We start from the raw sequence: 15,699 nt of genomic DNA, 5'->3' as shown, positions 1-15,699 counted from the left end.
GATCACGAAAGTTGATAGGGAGGTTGGTCATGACCAGCAGGTGACCCCTATTGATTTTGAGGTCAGTATGTCAAAGGTCAAGGTCACAGTGACCAGGAACAGTAAAATGGTTTCTAGGCAATAACTCAAGAACGCTTGGGCCTAGTGTCAGGAAAATTGATAGTTAGGTTGGCCATGACCAGCAGATGACCCCTATTGCTTTTGAGGTCAGTATGTTAAAGGTCAAGATTACAGTGACCCTGAACAGTAAAATAGTTTCCGGATGATAACTCAAGAACGCTTAGGCCTAGGACCACGAAAGTTGATAGGGAGGTTGGTCATGACCAGCAGGTGACCCCTATTGATTTTGAGGTCATTAGGTCAAAGGTCAAGGTCACATTGGCCAGGAACAGTTAAATGGTTTCTGATCTTCTTGTCCAAAACCATAGGGCCTAGGGCTTTGATATTTGGTATGTAGCAAAATCTAGTGGTCCTCTACCAAGATTGTTCAGATTATTTCCCTGGGGTCAAATATGGCCCCACCCCTAGGGTCACATGGTTTATATAGCCTTATATAGGAAAAAGCTTTGAAAAACCTCTTGTCCAAAACCACAGGGCCTAGGGCTTTGATATTTTGTATATGACATCATCTAGTGATCCTCTACTAAGATTATTCAAATTATTCCCCAAGGGTCAAATATAGCTCCGCCCTGTGGGTCACATGGTTTACATATACTTATTTACAGTGTGCATATAATTTATGTTCCTTGTGCAATTACTAAATGCATCAAGGGGGGCATTTCGTGTTCGACGAGTTCTTGTTCTGTTTGCAGTGTTATAAAATGAGAATAATCCTGGAAATGCATGTGATTATTGCAAAATTCTGCAGTATTCATGGACAATTTATCCTTTTTTGGGCATATTCATAATTTTTAACAGACAGACCTGGTGACAGTGTATCATATGTATTCACAGTGTCCGTCGGTGCAAAGCATTGTATCTGCTTATTATATTACCCTTAGATTGTTCAAGAGATTGCAATAACAGTTTACAAAATTGTTGAGCATGATGAAATGTTAAGTATACAAGTTGGGGGTTTTTATCCTAGATCAAGGTCAGAGACGAGGGCTCTTCATAGGACCACTTCAAAGCATTATAGAATATTGTGAGTGATGTCTCAAGATTCAAGCCAAGTGTGAAACTACTTTGGAATGTTATAAATCCAAAGGCCATCGTCCAAGGATTTTCCAGTTATTCACCAGCCAATTGTCACTTCGTCCTTGGACCAAAGAACTATGATTTTTCTGATGGCTACAGGCAACCATTTCAGAAAGAATTAGGCTCGTGTTTTTAGGCCAATTCTTCTTCTGTTACTTTAATCAGAATCCATTTTAAGTGTGATTACAGACTTGTGACTTACTGCTCATTCTCAGACTATCATTAATAAAAGCCAGCTGGCTTGCAGCTGACCTATGATTCTACCAAAGTACCTACCATAGTGTGAAATAATGCCCAGATGTGCACCTGGGGTCTAGCTCAAAGCTGGAAAGTTGCTATTTAACGTATACTGTGTTACAGTGACTTTGAACCCAACACAAGCGTTTTTTCTTACACTGACTGACACCACAATCAGTAAAAATAATCTATTAACCATAAGCGAACATCATACAAAGTTTGACTACAATATGGTAAGCATTTTCATATTACTGATGGTAAGCAGGCTATTGTGACCTTGGACTTGCATCTTATTGTTATCTATTTATTTCAGACTAGCAATATGACAACAATATATAATATCTAAGGTTGAAATGTTTCTTAGTTATCAGGTGGAAACTGTTTGATGACAAGACAGACAAGCCAAACTGATGACAGACACGCCAAAAAACATGATTGTGCAGACTACCATCTTCGATAGGTCATGATAATTGTGGCTGAAATCCGCTTTCTTGCATACAGGACTGAGAGTTCCTGTCTCTGATGCTTGCAAAACCCATCTAACATCCTTGGTTGTATGCTCTTTACTGTAAATGATGATAGAACAAATCACATTTCATGAATGAATGTGAAGACTAATACACTATTACGCTTCAGAAAAGGTCATTTGTTTTATTAAATTACTTCTATACTTTGTAGGATACAGTATGCAAAATAAAGAAGTTTCCTGAAACTATTTTAGCAGTAACTCAGCTTGAAAAATGTTCTTATGCCACGAGTTTACTAACATGACTGACCATACAATGCAATCAGCCCTGTAGTATGAGAATCCATATAAAGGTTTAAGGTATCTCGAAAATAATCTTGTATATATAAAGACGGACTAGCCTTGCTTCGTAATCGTCTTTGACCAACTGAATGCAATAATACTGGGATATATTAGTATATAGAACAGTCAAAGGGAAGCAACTCATTTAAGCAAAAATGTACTCTATGTAAATGGATAGGATTAAAAGTGTCAGTAAATTTTTAAATCTGGTCAGAAATGTGAACAAGACAGTCCATAGCGAGGCAAAAATCAATTAATTATTCAAGATCAAGTAATGCCCCTGAATATTACCAAGTTATGAATTCAGGGATATACTTCCTATTAACCAAAAGCCAGGATAAATTACCTCAATCCTTCAAGGTAGGTATTGCACATTGTCTCAGTTGAAGAGAATATTTTATGCTAAACCATATAAATGTGCTGTATCATCATGGCATAGATATATATGAACCTGTGGTTTGTGATGTAACTGTTGATGAAAATATACTTTACCAATTCTGACATTGTAACAATGGCCCAAAGTAATCTAAATCAAGCGTTATACTATATTCACCATAATTGTCAAAACAGTCATTCTCGACTATTTTAGCATAAAACTGCTGTTTTTACTTTTAGGTGTTGTAACAGGAGAGAGAAGGTGTGTTAACGGAGAAATTCTCGTGCTCATGTGCAATTAAAACACCTTTTTATATATGCACGGTCCCTGGCAAAACGAACATATTACGGCCCAAAAAGGAACTGAAGTAAAAGAGAAAAACAACTCTGACATTCGAGTGCATTTTATGGAAATTTAATGAAACTGAGCAACAATGTATTCATTTTCATGTGTTTTATGCCAAAATAGGGTTAGCGCATGTTAATTTCATGTTGTAACACTTTCAGAATCCCTAAGGATTCTGCAAATGTTATAACACAAAAAAACATTATTATCCCTACATTGGTATGTGTATCAAATAGACAATGTCACTTTTAATAAGGCTGGTCAGTTATGCAGTGTTCAAAACTTATCAAAATACTGAAATTAAACGTCTTCTTCCAGAATGTAAGTGTATTTGATTTAAAACAGTCTCATTTATCCTGTATGTTTAATCACTACCAGACTGTTGACTGACATGGAGACTTCTGACAGATTTCCAACACTAGTAAGCCATATCAAAAGCAAACAATGAGTTTACGAATTATGGAACAAACTTTAGTATGGACAGTTAGTAGGAATGCATTCCTAAAACTCCTACATGGATTTAAATGGTGAGAACAAGAGCACCACCTTGCAGGTGCAGATGCTCATCTGATTTTTTTGTCTCTGTATAATAGAAATATTGTCCTACCCGTGATTTTCTAAGTCCAAAAGGGACCATAATTCTTGCAGAAAGCAATGTAGAGTTACGGTACTTGCTGTGCAGAGTCAGCTTTTAATGGCAAATAACTGCTCCAAGTTTTAAAACAATAGTTGTAACTGTTAAGGAGAAAAGTTTACCTTAACACAAAACTTAACCAAGAAATCTGATATTTTCAAAGGGTCCATATTCTTGCAAAAAGCAGGATGTAGTTGTTTTTGCTGTACAGAGTCAGCTATTGATGGTGAACAAGTGCAAACATTTTGCTTAAAAGGGAGCACAAGTCATGAACTTTGCTGTTTTGTTGCTAAATGAGATACCAGCTTGTACATAAAAACTATGATATGTCGAAAACAGTTGAGTTTTTAAGTTTGTGAGAAAGTGAGACTGTGATGGAGCCATGGACTGCATGTCAGATCATTACTGTAATCAAGCATGTGATGTTCAAACCCATTCCAGCAAGTAGTTACTTAGATACCAACTCTAATACAAAATCTTATCCAACCAAGATGTGGATGTGGATGCTGATAAAAAGGCCAGTGCAATAGCTCTATCTATTCTTTCGTTCTTCAACCTATGAAAACACAGCAAACCATCAAACAAATAGTTTTAACATTTACTTCAACAGTTCCAATACACTCAGTAAAAATTCAAATTCATAAACAAATACCTAAATATTGTTCTAAACTACAAACCAATTATATCTGTCATTCATAGATAATCAGTTCCTTATCTTGTATCACATACATCTATCAAATGTTCAAACAGTAACACTTACTTTCCGTCATTATGCTTTCCTCCAATAAAATAATGCCAATATACATGAATTTAAAGAAAGAGCTATACAGCAGTTCCAGAAAATCAGTGTTACTATTTATAGTATCAGTGTTAATGTAAATTCTTTCATTATGTACTTAACCTATATAAATTCTGTAAAAAAAATCTGCTTGTAATTCACAACTAAATATGAACAGGCAGAAAAAAATTACGTATTGTACCTTTTAAATTCCGTAATATTCTTTTTGTATTGTACGCTGCCAGACTACTTTCATCAATATGCATGACCTGACAAGCTCTATAAATAGTGCACATAAAACTTCACTTACTTCCATTTTTATACAGATAAGCATTGAAGATTTCCTTCAATAACAAAACAACAAACAAGAAGGTAGAGGTCTATAATAAAAGGGTGATTATAACAGTAGCTAGATCTGGGATTTTGTATTCGGCTCGAGTGGATTTTGCAAGATCGGATCACACTCGGCGCTTGCCTGCCTCGTGAGTTCCGATCTGGCAAAATCCACTCGAGCCGAATACAGCATCCCATATCTAGCTACTGGTATCATAACCCTATTATATTGACACCGTTCCACTTTCATCATCTGAACATACTCAAGACAGAATTTTCATGTATTTCAATTATATCAAAACTGAAACATTTTTGTTAAGATAACTTAGTTATTCTCTCAGTGTTAGATTCTCCAGCTAACAGAGACAACCAGACTATGAAACACTATAACATTCATTTCCAGTAAAAACATGTATCATCTAAAAACAACTTACAACAAGGAGCTGCGTTCAATAAACGCTTGATGTCCCCGGTGGCATCCTTGTCGATACGAAGCAACCCAAGTCCAAAACGAGGTCAAGGTCAAACTGAGGTCAGGTGATGTTTGAAGATGAGGAATGGTCACATGTTACATCTGTATTAGTATCAATTCATTCTTGTAAGCGGTATTAATGCTAGACGAAACGGTCCCATTTGGTTAACCAAGAGATGGCCCATATAAAGCAACCTAAGTCCAAAATGAGGTCAAGGTCAAGTGATGTTTGAAGATGAGGAATGTTCACAGGTTACATCTGCATTAGTATCAAGTCATTCTAGCAAGGGGTATTGATGCTAGACGAAATGGCCCCATTTGGTTAACCAGGAGATGGCCCATATAAAGCAACCTAAGTCCAAAATGAGGTCGAGGTCAAGGTCAAACTGAGGTCAGGCGATGTCTGAAGATGAGGAATGTTCACAGGTTATATCTGCATTAGTATCAAGTCATTCTAGCAAGGGGTATTGACGCTAGACGAAACGGTCCCATTTGGTTAACCGCATACGGACGGACGAACGGACGGACAGACGGACAGGACGATCACTATATGCCTCCCGCATCAGTAGATGACGGGGGCATAAAAATAAAAGACCACAAAAGTCTTGATGATCAAAATACTAACTGTAACATTTTTTAGGAATTTAGTCATGCTTAAACTATTATTTAAACATTGTTTTGTGTTTTGTTGCATGCAAGTAAATTGATACACAGTCATACTGCAGTGTGACTACCAAAATTCTAAAACAATTTATGAGACCTTTTTCTCAACAGTGGCAGCATAATTGATTTGGCATCCAATTTTTGTCAGGAACCTCAAGTACAGATTGATTACCTTGCATATTTTTATGAAGTTGTTTCTTGTAATATTTTTTTTTTCCAAAATTTAGCAGGAAGCCAATTCCCAGAGAAAATAAGCTGAGCAATGAATCACCTACACTGAGCAAATTGTATCTTTTATCAAAATGAGGTGAGTTTCAAGCCCCAATTAATCAATGAAAGAAAACCTGACATTTATGTTTACTGTAATATCCAGTTGCCAAATAGAATGATTTTAGAAATCATTTTAAGTAGACTATGCATTTTTCATTTTGATAGTAAAAAGCAAAGTTAATTTTGTTGAACAAAGTTCTAAAGCATAGACTTAAATCTTGACCATACTGTTCTGAATAGTCCAACATTTCTGCAACCTTTCGGGTGTTTTTTAAAATTACATAACTAAACTAAAACTTTAATGGCAATCACTGGTATGATACTTTCTTATGTATATTCATCCATTAAAATCAATCTGTTATTTGTTCCAGTAACTGTCGTGAAACGTTTGCTGGTTCCTGTGCCATAATATTTTCTAGCTGTTTCCCTTGTTTGTATCGTACAAAAGCTCCAACACAAAAATTCTGCACAATTAATGCTAGAAAGCAAAACCTTGAAAATGAAGTTGATTTCAATGCATGTTTGACATTTGGCTGAAAATTATTCTTGATCAGATATGTGTGGTACTTCTTTGATAACAGAATACTCGTTGTTGGCGCGATTATGGAGCTGTACAGTACCGATGCAGCCACTTGCAGAACTCCGCTACGTACTTCCAAACATTCCATACACTTAGGCTGTAAAAGCACTTGCTTGGTTAAGTACTCATTTAAAACCAAAGTCACAAAAGATGGAACAATGACTACAGGTAAATAACTCAACATAAGACCATAATTAAACAGGTAGAATTTTGTCCTAAAATGTGTATTCACTAATATAGCTGTGATGGCTGTCGCTCCAGCAGTAATATGTGGTCCAAACCGAAATGCAGACCTGAAAAGAAAAGATGCACAGGAAAATCAAGTGCAGAAAATTACACATTTAATTGTTAGTAACACGTTGAATCTTGAATTATGATTTAAAAACTGCTACTTGAAAATTGCATTCATATATAATAGTCAGAAATAAAGGACCTAACACTTTGAATTCATTAAAAAGAGTAGAATAAAATGTCAGGCTCTGCTGACTACTTAATCTTTTTTTTAATTCAACAGCAACTTCTATACTTGAAATGATGTGATATTGTTTCACTAGTGAGATACCAAAAATATGACATGGAGTTTTTCACTCTCAAGATGACAAACACACTAACTTATAATAATTATGTCAATAAGGTAAGTCACATTTTGAGTTAAAGATGCAACAATAAACAGTGTAGAAGGAATAACTACTGAAGGCAGCTTTTTATTCCAACAATTGAGAACATGACCAGGGCTTTTCTGCTTATAAATCTACCTCCTATAAAAGGAGGTTATCCCAAAGCAGGCAAGAGTGCAAGAATGTCACAATATACGCCCGTTGCAGCAAATTAGCAAATAGCAGCTGTGTTTGCAAATGGAATCTTAACTTTGTGGTTGTTTAGTAATTATTGTAATTCTTTTGTTTTTCTATGTCCACAAAAAAACTCCTTACCAAGTAGAGATACCTTAAAATACACCTAAAATTTGAAAGTAACATCTATGTTGTACCACAGAAGAGTGATCTTGGTTTTTTCCTAGGGTCAATTATAAAAAAGTTACAGTATAGGTTATTTATAGTAACAACTATGGGAAGTTAATCTTATTTGAAAGTCCACACAAAAATCCTTACCCTGTAGAGATAGGTCAAAATACACCTCAACATTGGATGTAATATGCATGTTGTACTACAGGAAAGTGGTCTCAATTTTTCCCTACGACTAGTAATGAAAAAGTTGCAATATAAGCTATTTACAGTAACAAGAAAGGGAAGTAATTCTAAAGAAGGGGCCTGCGCATGACACTTCGTCTCATGATGGTGTACAATTGTGCCAAGTTACATCAAAATCCCTCCATGCATGAAGAAGAAATGCTTCAGACAAAGCCATTCTTGTACCTGACCTTTGGCCTCTAAGTGTGACCTTGACCTTAGATCTAGGGACCTGGTTCTTGCGCAATACACTCCATCTCGTGGTGGTGAACATTTGTGCCAAGTTATATCAAAATCCCTCCATGCATGAAGAAGAAATGCTCCGGACAAAGTTTTCATTCTTGTATCCTTTGACCTCTAAGTGTGACCTTGACCTTAGACCTAGGGATCTGGTTCTTGCACATGACACTCCGTCTCATGATGGTGAACAATTGTGCAAGTTACATCAAAATCCCTCCATGCATGAAGAAGATATGCTCCGGACAAAGTCATTCTTGAATTTGACCTTTGATCACTAAGTGTGACCTTGACCTTAGACCTAGGGACCTGGTTCTTGCACATGACACTCTGTCTCATGATGGTGAAAAATTGTGCCAAGTTTCATCAAAAACCCTCCACGCATGAAGAAGATATGCTCCGGACAAAGTCATTCTTGAATTTGACCTTTGACCTCCAAGTGTGACCTTGACCTTAGATCTAGGGACCTGGTTCTTGCGCATGGCACTCCGTCTCATGATGGTGAACAACTGTGCCAAGTTTCATCAAAATCCCTCCATGCATGAAGAAGATATGCTCCGGACAAAGTCTGTGGACGCCGCCCGCCCGCCAGGGGCGTTCCCATAATACGTCCCGTTTTTCAAATGGGTGTATAAAAAGTATGCTTTACCTAAATTCTGAATTTACAATTCCCAAATTTTTGAGTGTTACCTTTAAGGGTTTTGGCTGTTTTAAAATAGTTTTGCTAATCTGTATGTATAGTTTGGTTATTAAAACAACAGTTATCCTGTTGAACAAGTACTGAAATGCAATCAATTAATATTTTACACAAAATCTACCTTTACATAGATTCTGATAATTTGCATATGCAGGGGTGGCGAAATCTGATTTTGACTTGCCTGTCCGTTTTTGTCATTTGCTATTTTTTACTTGTCCGTATGATAGTTATATTGTAAATTCTGGTCAAATTTCATATGTCCGTACGAGCTTTGGGACAACCTGGGCAATACGGACAATTGAATTTGCCTCCCCTGAATATGTGACATGTGTTACTTTAAATATCATAATCATAACAAATCAAGTGTACATACTTTTCAGACGTTGATTTACATCTTTCCAAACGCTTTAGCTGAATTGTCAAAATTTCAGTTGTTGTCAATTGTACTGCCCCTTTAGGGGCTTGTGATCTCTCTAACAACACTGGAACATATTTAGTTGCTGGCAGATTATTTCTAGTGTCATCTGTCACCATGTTGCTGTGTTAGCAGTCTGAAATAGAAAATACTGTTCAGCTTATATTTGTACAGAAGCCAGCTTTACATCTATTTGTGGCATGCTCTTTGTCCTCAAACTTTATAATTACTTTTTCAAGGTTGTAATGTTATATATAATGTACGAACATGACTTCTTGTTTAATAAACAGGCAGAGCTACCACAAAATGCTACATACTTTGGTTAGGAGCCATCATACTGTGTGAAAGTTCACATGTAAATTCAGACAAGATATCCAAAGCATTCCAGTCTTATAGAGATGAAATTTAAGTAAATGTATTTATACAGATTTGAAAAAGGGACTATGCTCTTCCCTGGCTGCAAAATAATTTGAACAAGTTTGGTTGATGATAAAAGAAGGAACATTTGTGCATAATTATTTCAAAATCGAGCCAGACATTTCTAACAAGGAGATTATGAACATTTCCATCGCATATATCTATGTGGAAACAAGAGCTCCACCATGCAGGGCAATATGCGCCCAAAGGGTTAATGAAGGCAAAGCAAGAGGGGAACGGAAGCAATATTGAAAGAAAAAGAAAAGTTTAAAGATTTTTTTGTGGTCGGAGTTGTGTGGGGTGGAGGGCAGTGGGGTGTGTGTAACGTCATTAAATGTAGTTTCAAGCCATATCCTAATAAGTTATGCTCCAGACAGGCCTTTGAGCTTAATTTGTGACTTTTGTAATATTCTGGTCCTTTGGGATCATAGTCCATTCAACAGACATGTAAGAGTTCGGCTTAAGCCAGTGCTTGGGGGCGTGATGTGTGTTGCACATTTCATTACCTCTCATTCAAACTGAGTCTGCTATTTCTTTGCTTGGTTGCATTCTATGCTTCTGAGGATCTTTTTCACAGATCAAATTAGTAAGAATGCTCTGAGAATACACCTATTATGGTGTCAACGGAAATGCAACAGGCTGAAGTTCATTCTAAAGTGCAGAATTGTAAAATATTCACACTAATGCGTAAAACATTGACAAACGAGAGCTGTCAGTGGACAGCGTGCTCGACTATTCTCAGTGTTTGATGGTATAATATAAGCAATGAGTAAAACTTTAACATTACAATAAGCATATTCTAAGTTGAAAAGGAGCCATAATTCAGTCAAAATGCTTGATAGAGTTGCCTCCTCCTTTTTACAGACTGGGGTCATGATGGTAAATAAGTATGCAAAATATGAAAGCAATATCTCAATGAACTTTGAAAATATTTGGGGTGGTACGCAAACTTTAACATTTATTCTAAGTCGAAAAGGAGCCATAATTCAGTCAAAATGCTTGATCGAGTGGCCTCCTCCTTTTTACAGACTGGGGTCATGATGGTAAACAAGTATGCAAAATATGAAAGCAATATCTCAATGGACTTTGAAAATATTTGGGGTGGTATGCAAACTTTAACATTTGTGTGATGCCCACGCTAACGCTAATGCCGGGGCGAGTAGGATAGCTCCCCTATTCATCAAATAGTCGAGCTAAAAATGTGATTTTAGTGTCAAGTAAGGGTGTAATGATTTAAAGTGCATGATACAATATGTACATCAGGGTTGCTGCTTAGTTGAGAAAAAGAAATTCCCAGACTTTTCCCTGACTAAACCATACTTTTCACTCACAAATACCACCATACTTTTCGACCTCCTCCCTACAGCAATCCAATCCACCATTCAGTCTTCAAAATTCCAAAGTTAACAAAAAATGAAATTGATTCAAACACATTTTATTTTGTTTATACACAATTACACCAAAATGTGTTTGGAAATCTGGGTTGTTTTTTTATCAGGAGGGGAAGGGGCCCAGACTTGTGATTTGGGATAAAAAAAATAGCTCGGTATTTCGGTAAAGGTGAATAAAAACCTTGATGTAAAGTCAATGTTTGGGGAAAACTTAAAATAATTTAAAAGAAATTCTTTGAAAGGAATTATTATAGTTATAATACCAGATTTATATAGCGCACTTTTCATGAGAAACACGTTCAAAGGTGCTTTACATAATATACTGCAGCCACACAGGGCGCGAAATCATCTTCTACTAGTAGACACAGGCAATCTGACCAGAGGGACAGAGCGAGATAAAGAGCCCAGAACAGACAGAGAGAACTTTTCAGATACAGACGTGTCCAGCTAACTTAGCCTAGCTTTTTTCGAATAGTCTTGTTCTTTAACATGCCCAGTGTATAGCACCGATACACGCGAAGCCGTCTTTCCTGGGAAGAACCAGTACAGGCCTCTAACTTGGTGGGAGAGCATCTCATAAATTTCCAGTGTCTGGACCGGGGCAACATGCCCGGCTTTCTGTGGTGCAACCTAGGGAACACCTCTACAGAAACCAAGACCAGCGCTAATATCTCCCTGGTACATTCAAACCTAGAGTATTGCTGCACTTTATGGAGTCCACACGCAGGATCACATAAACTTCAAGTGGAAATGGTACAATGGCACACAGCACGCTTTACCACCAACAGGTACCATAACGCCAGCAGTGTCACATCACGCCGCCAGAAATACCAACTGACAATGCTCTACCGCATAGTAAACCACCTTGTTGATATAGATGCTAACAAATACCTGACGCTGAGAAAGGTCATGCCACGACACAAGCATGGAACTGGTTTCTTGCCACATCCTACATCTACAGACAGTCTCAAGTTAAGCTTTTTTAAGCATGTACTATACAGTATTTCGCTATGGAATGAACTACCAGCAGCTGTTGCTGAGGCCTCCTCTTTGGCATCTTTTAAGAGCGGGCTCTACCACCTGACCTTCTAAGGGGACACACTTTCCAATTACAAATAAAGTGTTCATATGATGGACTTGAGCTATGTTGGCGGGGCCTTGTGCCCTGGTACTGCTTCGGGAGCCAAATTTGGTCTTGTCCTGATGGACCTGAAAAGTGACTGGGTATAATGCTTCACAGTTCTAACTTTCATCTATCTGCACCCTATCTTGACCAGGACTCAAACTTCTAGCTTTCAGTATTTGCAGTTTTCTCACACTTTCTCTTTTCTTGCACACGGTCAAAGAAATGTCAAGTCTGACAGTTTGGCTTAATGATGCAGTGTTTTTTTTCCAGCCAATTTGCCATCATTTGGGGTCGAAAAAGGGCCCCAATCCCATTGGAAAATAGTATGTTTTTTTTCCCAAATTCAAGGCTAAAATTACCAAAGTTAATTATATTTTCTTTGTTTCTAAACAAGACTAAAACTATATTTGAAACACAGACATTTTGCTAAATTAATGCATAATGATAAATTATCCATGGTCATTTTCTCTCTTAAATGTGACATTTTATCAGAAGATTTAAGTTTTAACAATTCCCAAATTAGGCCTTTTCCGACACAATTTTCATAATTGTAAAGGCCCCGGCCCCATTCCCAAATTGGTGGGAAAAAACACTGTGATGTAGATATAAATTCAGTTCAACTGATGCCATGATTGTTGATTTTTACTTCCCTTGAATCTAGTATTTCCTGCAGGCCTTTTTAACATGGCGCAGCACCATGCCCCGTTTGAAGTGCCGCCAGGGTGCCCTTTTATTTTATCAGGCTTTTGTATCTATCTTGAAAAGTGCCCTTTCAAAACCAGCCTGGATAGCTAATGTCTGCGAGGCATGTTCCGTGTATTGTACCGTCAATTAGCGGCCTTGATCAACAGGTCGACAAGTGGGTGCATCAACCGTGAATGACCCTGATTAAGAACTGACAGGATTATGCAATCAATTACTGTTTTATGATTCTTTAATTGGAAACAGCGGATGAAAACTTGTTGTTTTTAGCACGTCGGCGGAGAAGCTACATTTAGCCTTTTTACGGAAGAGATGATTGAAAACGGTCAGTTAACACATGATTAAAGGATAATTATTTTAAAAGGTTGTAATCAATTAAAATGTACATTGATTGTCGCACATTCTTGATGCGCTCATTAGGCCTTTAAAAATAAAATGTTGAATGTTTGCCCTTTGCCGATCGCCGACCAACCCATGAAAAATGACCAGATTCAAAATGTTTTACATCGATTTTATCTACAAGATATATTTTATTCCTTCACGGGTATCATTTATAAAAATAATATAAGATAAACATTTAAGCTTCAGAATGATACCAAATTCATTAAAATTGACAAATGTCTTGTTTAATAATTACGAAGTAGTACTTTCCAAAACACATTCATGACGCGCCGATGCAGAAGTCGCCACCATCTTGAAAATTTGAAAACGTACATCGGTATGAAAATAACCGACAACCTAGTGATTAAGTTATAAAACCTGATCGAGATTTAAATGAATAAACTAAAAATGCAAGGCCCTAGTTTTGTTTTAGTAAATAATTAGTCAAAATGATTTTAAAAGACCGAAATTTAAGTTGAAAGTGCACAGCCGCATTCAAGCAAGCCGAAATTTTGAGTTATTATTCGCAATGAACCATAGGTATTCACATGTATGTTTATTTTACTTAATACTGTATGATTCATAGTCAATCATTGATTCAAACTAGTGTATGTATCGCAGAAACTTGATAAAAATAGTGGCAGACGATCTAATCTAGCAAATTTCACAGCATGTACTTTTTACGTAGCATTCTACTTTCGTTTTCGTATGCCCAAAACAATAGAAAAATGTAACTTTCCATGTAGATTTGTCTTCTAAATCTTACTGACAATGAAGAACAATGGGTTTAATCAGCGATAAAGGTACACAGTCATTGATTACATGTAGATTTGACGAACTGCCTATGCTTTTCACGTAATTCAATGGTGAAATGGTATGTGATGATTGATAAAATAAAGTTGCGCATTGATAGTTGTTCAATAAAACTTGTTGCTTATTAAATTATCACCTGATATCTGTCTCTGAAAATGCAAGCAAGCACTTCATGTTGGTAGCAAAATAAGAATGTTTGAAAGTATGGTAAACATTATCTAAGGAATAATACAAAATATCTACCCCATATCTGAGATATGAAAGATTCTCAAATGCAATGTGAAAATAGTTTGTAAAATGATGCCAGCAAGCATACTAGGACGAATGCCCTTTCAGTGCCAAACCGCGCATTAAAAGTGCCCTTTTTCAAGGGAAGCACCATGCCCCTTTTAGAGTCTGCAGGAAACACTAGAATCAGAGAATGGGAATACACTGTGCCCTACAGGCTTGCAAAGTTTTGTTAACCATACCGGGACCCAACTCATTTGATTAACCGTTCAATGGTTGGTCGTTACACCCTTACTTTAGTGTCAAGGTTATTCTCACCAACCAGTATCGCTATTCCAAGGTCAAAATCCCAATGGTATCTTACTCTATATTACTGGCAGGTAAATAATCCGAGATATACCTTGATCTTATCTAGAAACGCTAATAATCAAAATTTAAAAAAGCACTACTGATCTATTCCTAAGGCTCAAAATTTACATCTAATTTCAGACATTTCTTACGACTCGTGGAGTCGTGCAAGCGGGTGGGGTACCACTATAGGATTTTTTTGTTCATTTAATGACCATTCGAGGTGTATGGCTGTATATTACAGCTAGATTTATAACACGTTGACGCACTTAAGACGAGATATTACCAAATAAATTGAAACGGCATGAAAAACTATAATAACATGATCTTCGTGTGTTTTTTCATCTAAATCAGTAAACGCTCGGTTTGCCGGTGCATAGAATCACAGGAAAGCGCCAAAAACACCGGAAAGCACACACAAAAAAGAAAAGAAAAATAACAACAAAAGGGATGTTCTGATTTGGTTTTCATTATTTTAAATCGATTAATTATTGTAAAAAATCATATTGTTTGATAAATTTTAAAGCAGTTTGGTTGTGTTTGGGGTGCTCTGTGCTTCCGGGAAATCTATCTTACCTATATCTTTCATATATTATGATAGTATAATTGAACCGCGCCAAGCAGAAATATGTCTTAACGTAATTTTTTGACTTTTTTAGGTTTTCATTGATTATTATTCTGCACTTTTACTGTTTATAAAAATATATACCTTTCTATAGGTATATTACGTACGTTTTTGAGCATTTCAGTCCAAAGACGTCATTTTAAATAAAAAAATACACAATTAACGTCAAGAAAACGTTAACAAAAATGTCAAACAATTAAAAAGAAGTATTGGATTTATATGTTTATCTACTGTATTATAGTGATTTTACAACGGTCATTTAATATCATTTATAAAGACAAACTCTTTCTCTAAAACGTAAGTATTTATTTTTATATAAATATTTGTTGTCATGGAAACGACTGACTTGCGAATAGAATTATGCGGCTTTCGAGACATTTTAAGTACTTTTTACACCGGTAAACTTACAACATTACAGTTTTGAATATTTTTTCCACTT

At 36.5% G+C, this 15,699-nt stretch overlaps 1 protein-coding gene across 1 annotated transcript; it reads right to left on the bottom strand.

Annotated features, from left to right (window-relative positions):
• Window positions 1-4,181: 4,181 nt before the first annotated feature.
• Window positions 4,182-15,007, bottom strand: LOC123553836 (uncharacterized). Its single transcript, XM_045343514.2, has 3 exons — window positions 14,922-15,007; window positions 9,188-9,365; window positions 4,182-6,986 (listed from the first exon to the last, which is right to left on the bottom strand). Exons 2-3 carry the CDS (start codon window positions 9,346-9,348, stop codon window positions 6,464-6,466), a joined length of 684 nt encoding a protein of 227 aa, XP_045199449.2. The 5' UTR covers window positions 9,349-9,365; window positions 14,922-15,007; the 3' UTR covers window positions 4,182-6,463.
• Between the last annotated feature and the right edge of the window lie 692 nt (window positions 15,008-15,699).

The sequence above is a fragment of the Mercenaria mercenaria genome, chromosome 7 (genome assembly GCF_021730395.1).
Source record: "Mercenaria mercenaria strain notata chromosome 7, MADL_Memer_1, whole genome shotgun sequence".
Taxonomy (NCBI): domain Eukaryota; kingdom Metazoa; phylum Mollusca; class Bivalvia; order Venerida; family Veneridae; genus Mercenaria; species Mercenaria mercenaria.
Note: the sequence above shows the minus strand (reverse complement) of the source record. Positions and strands in the feature narration are given on the sequence as shown.

Bases quoted from the DNA above. Each gene is read 5' to 3' on its own strand.
- LOC123553836 (XM_045343514.2), bottom strand. From the start codon at position 9,348: ATGGTGACAGATGACACTAGAAATAATCTGCCAGCAACTAAATATGTT. The intron at 6,987-9,187 runs GTATGTACACTT...TTTTCTTTTCAG, and splicing joins TGTAAATCAACGTCTGAAAA to GTCTGCATTTCGGTTTGGAC.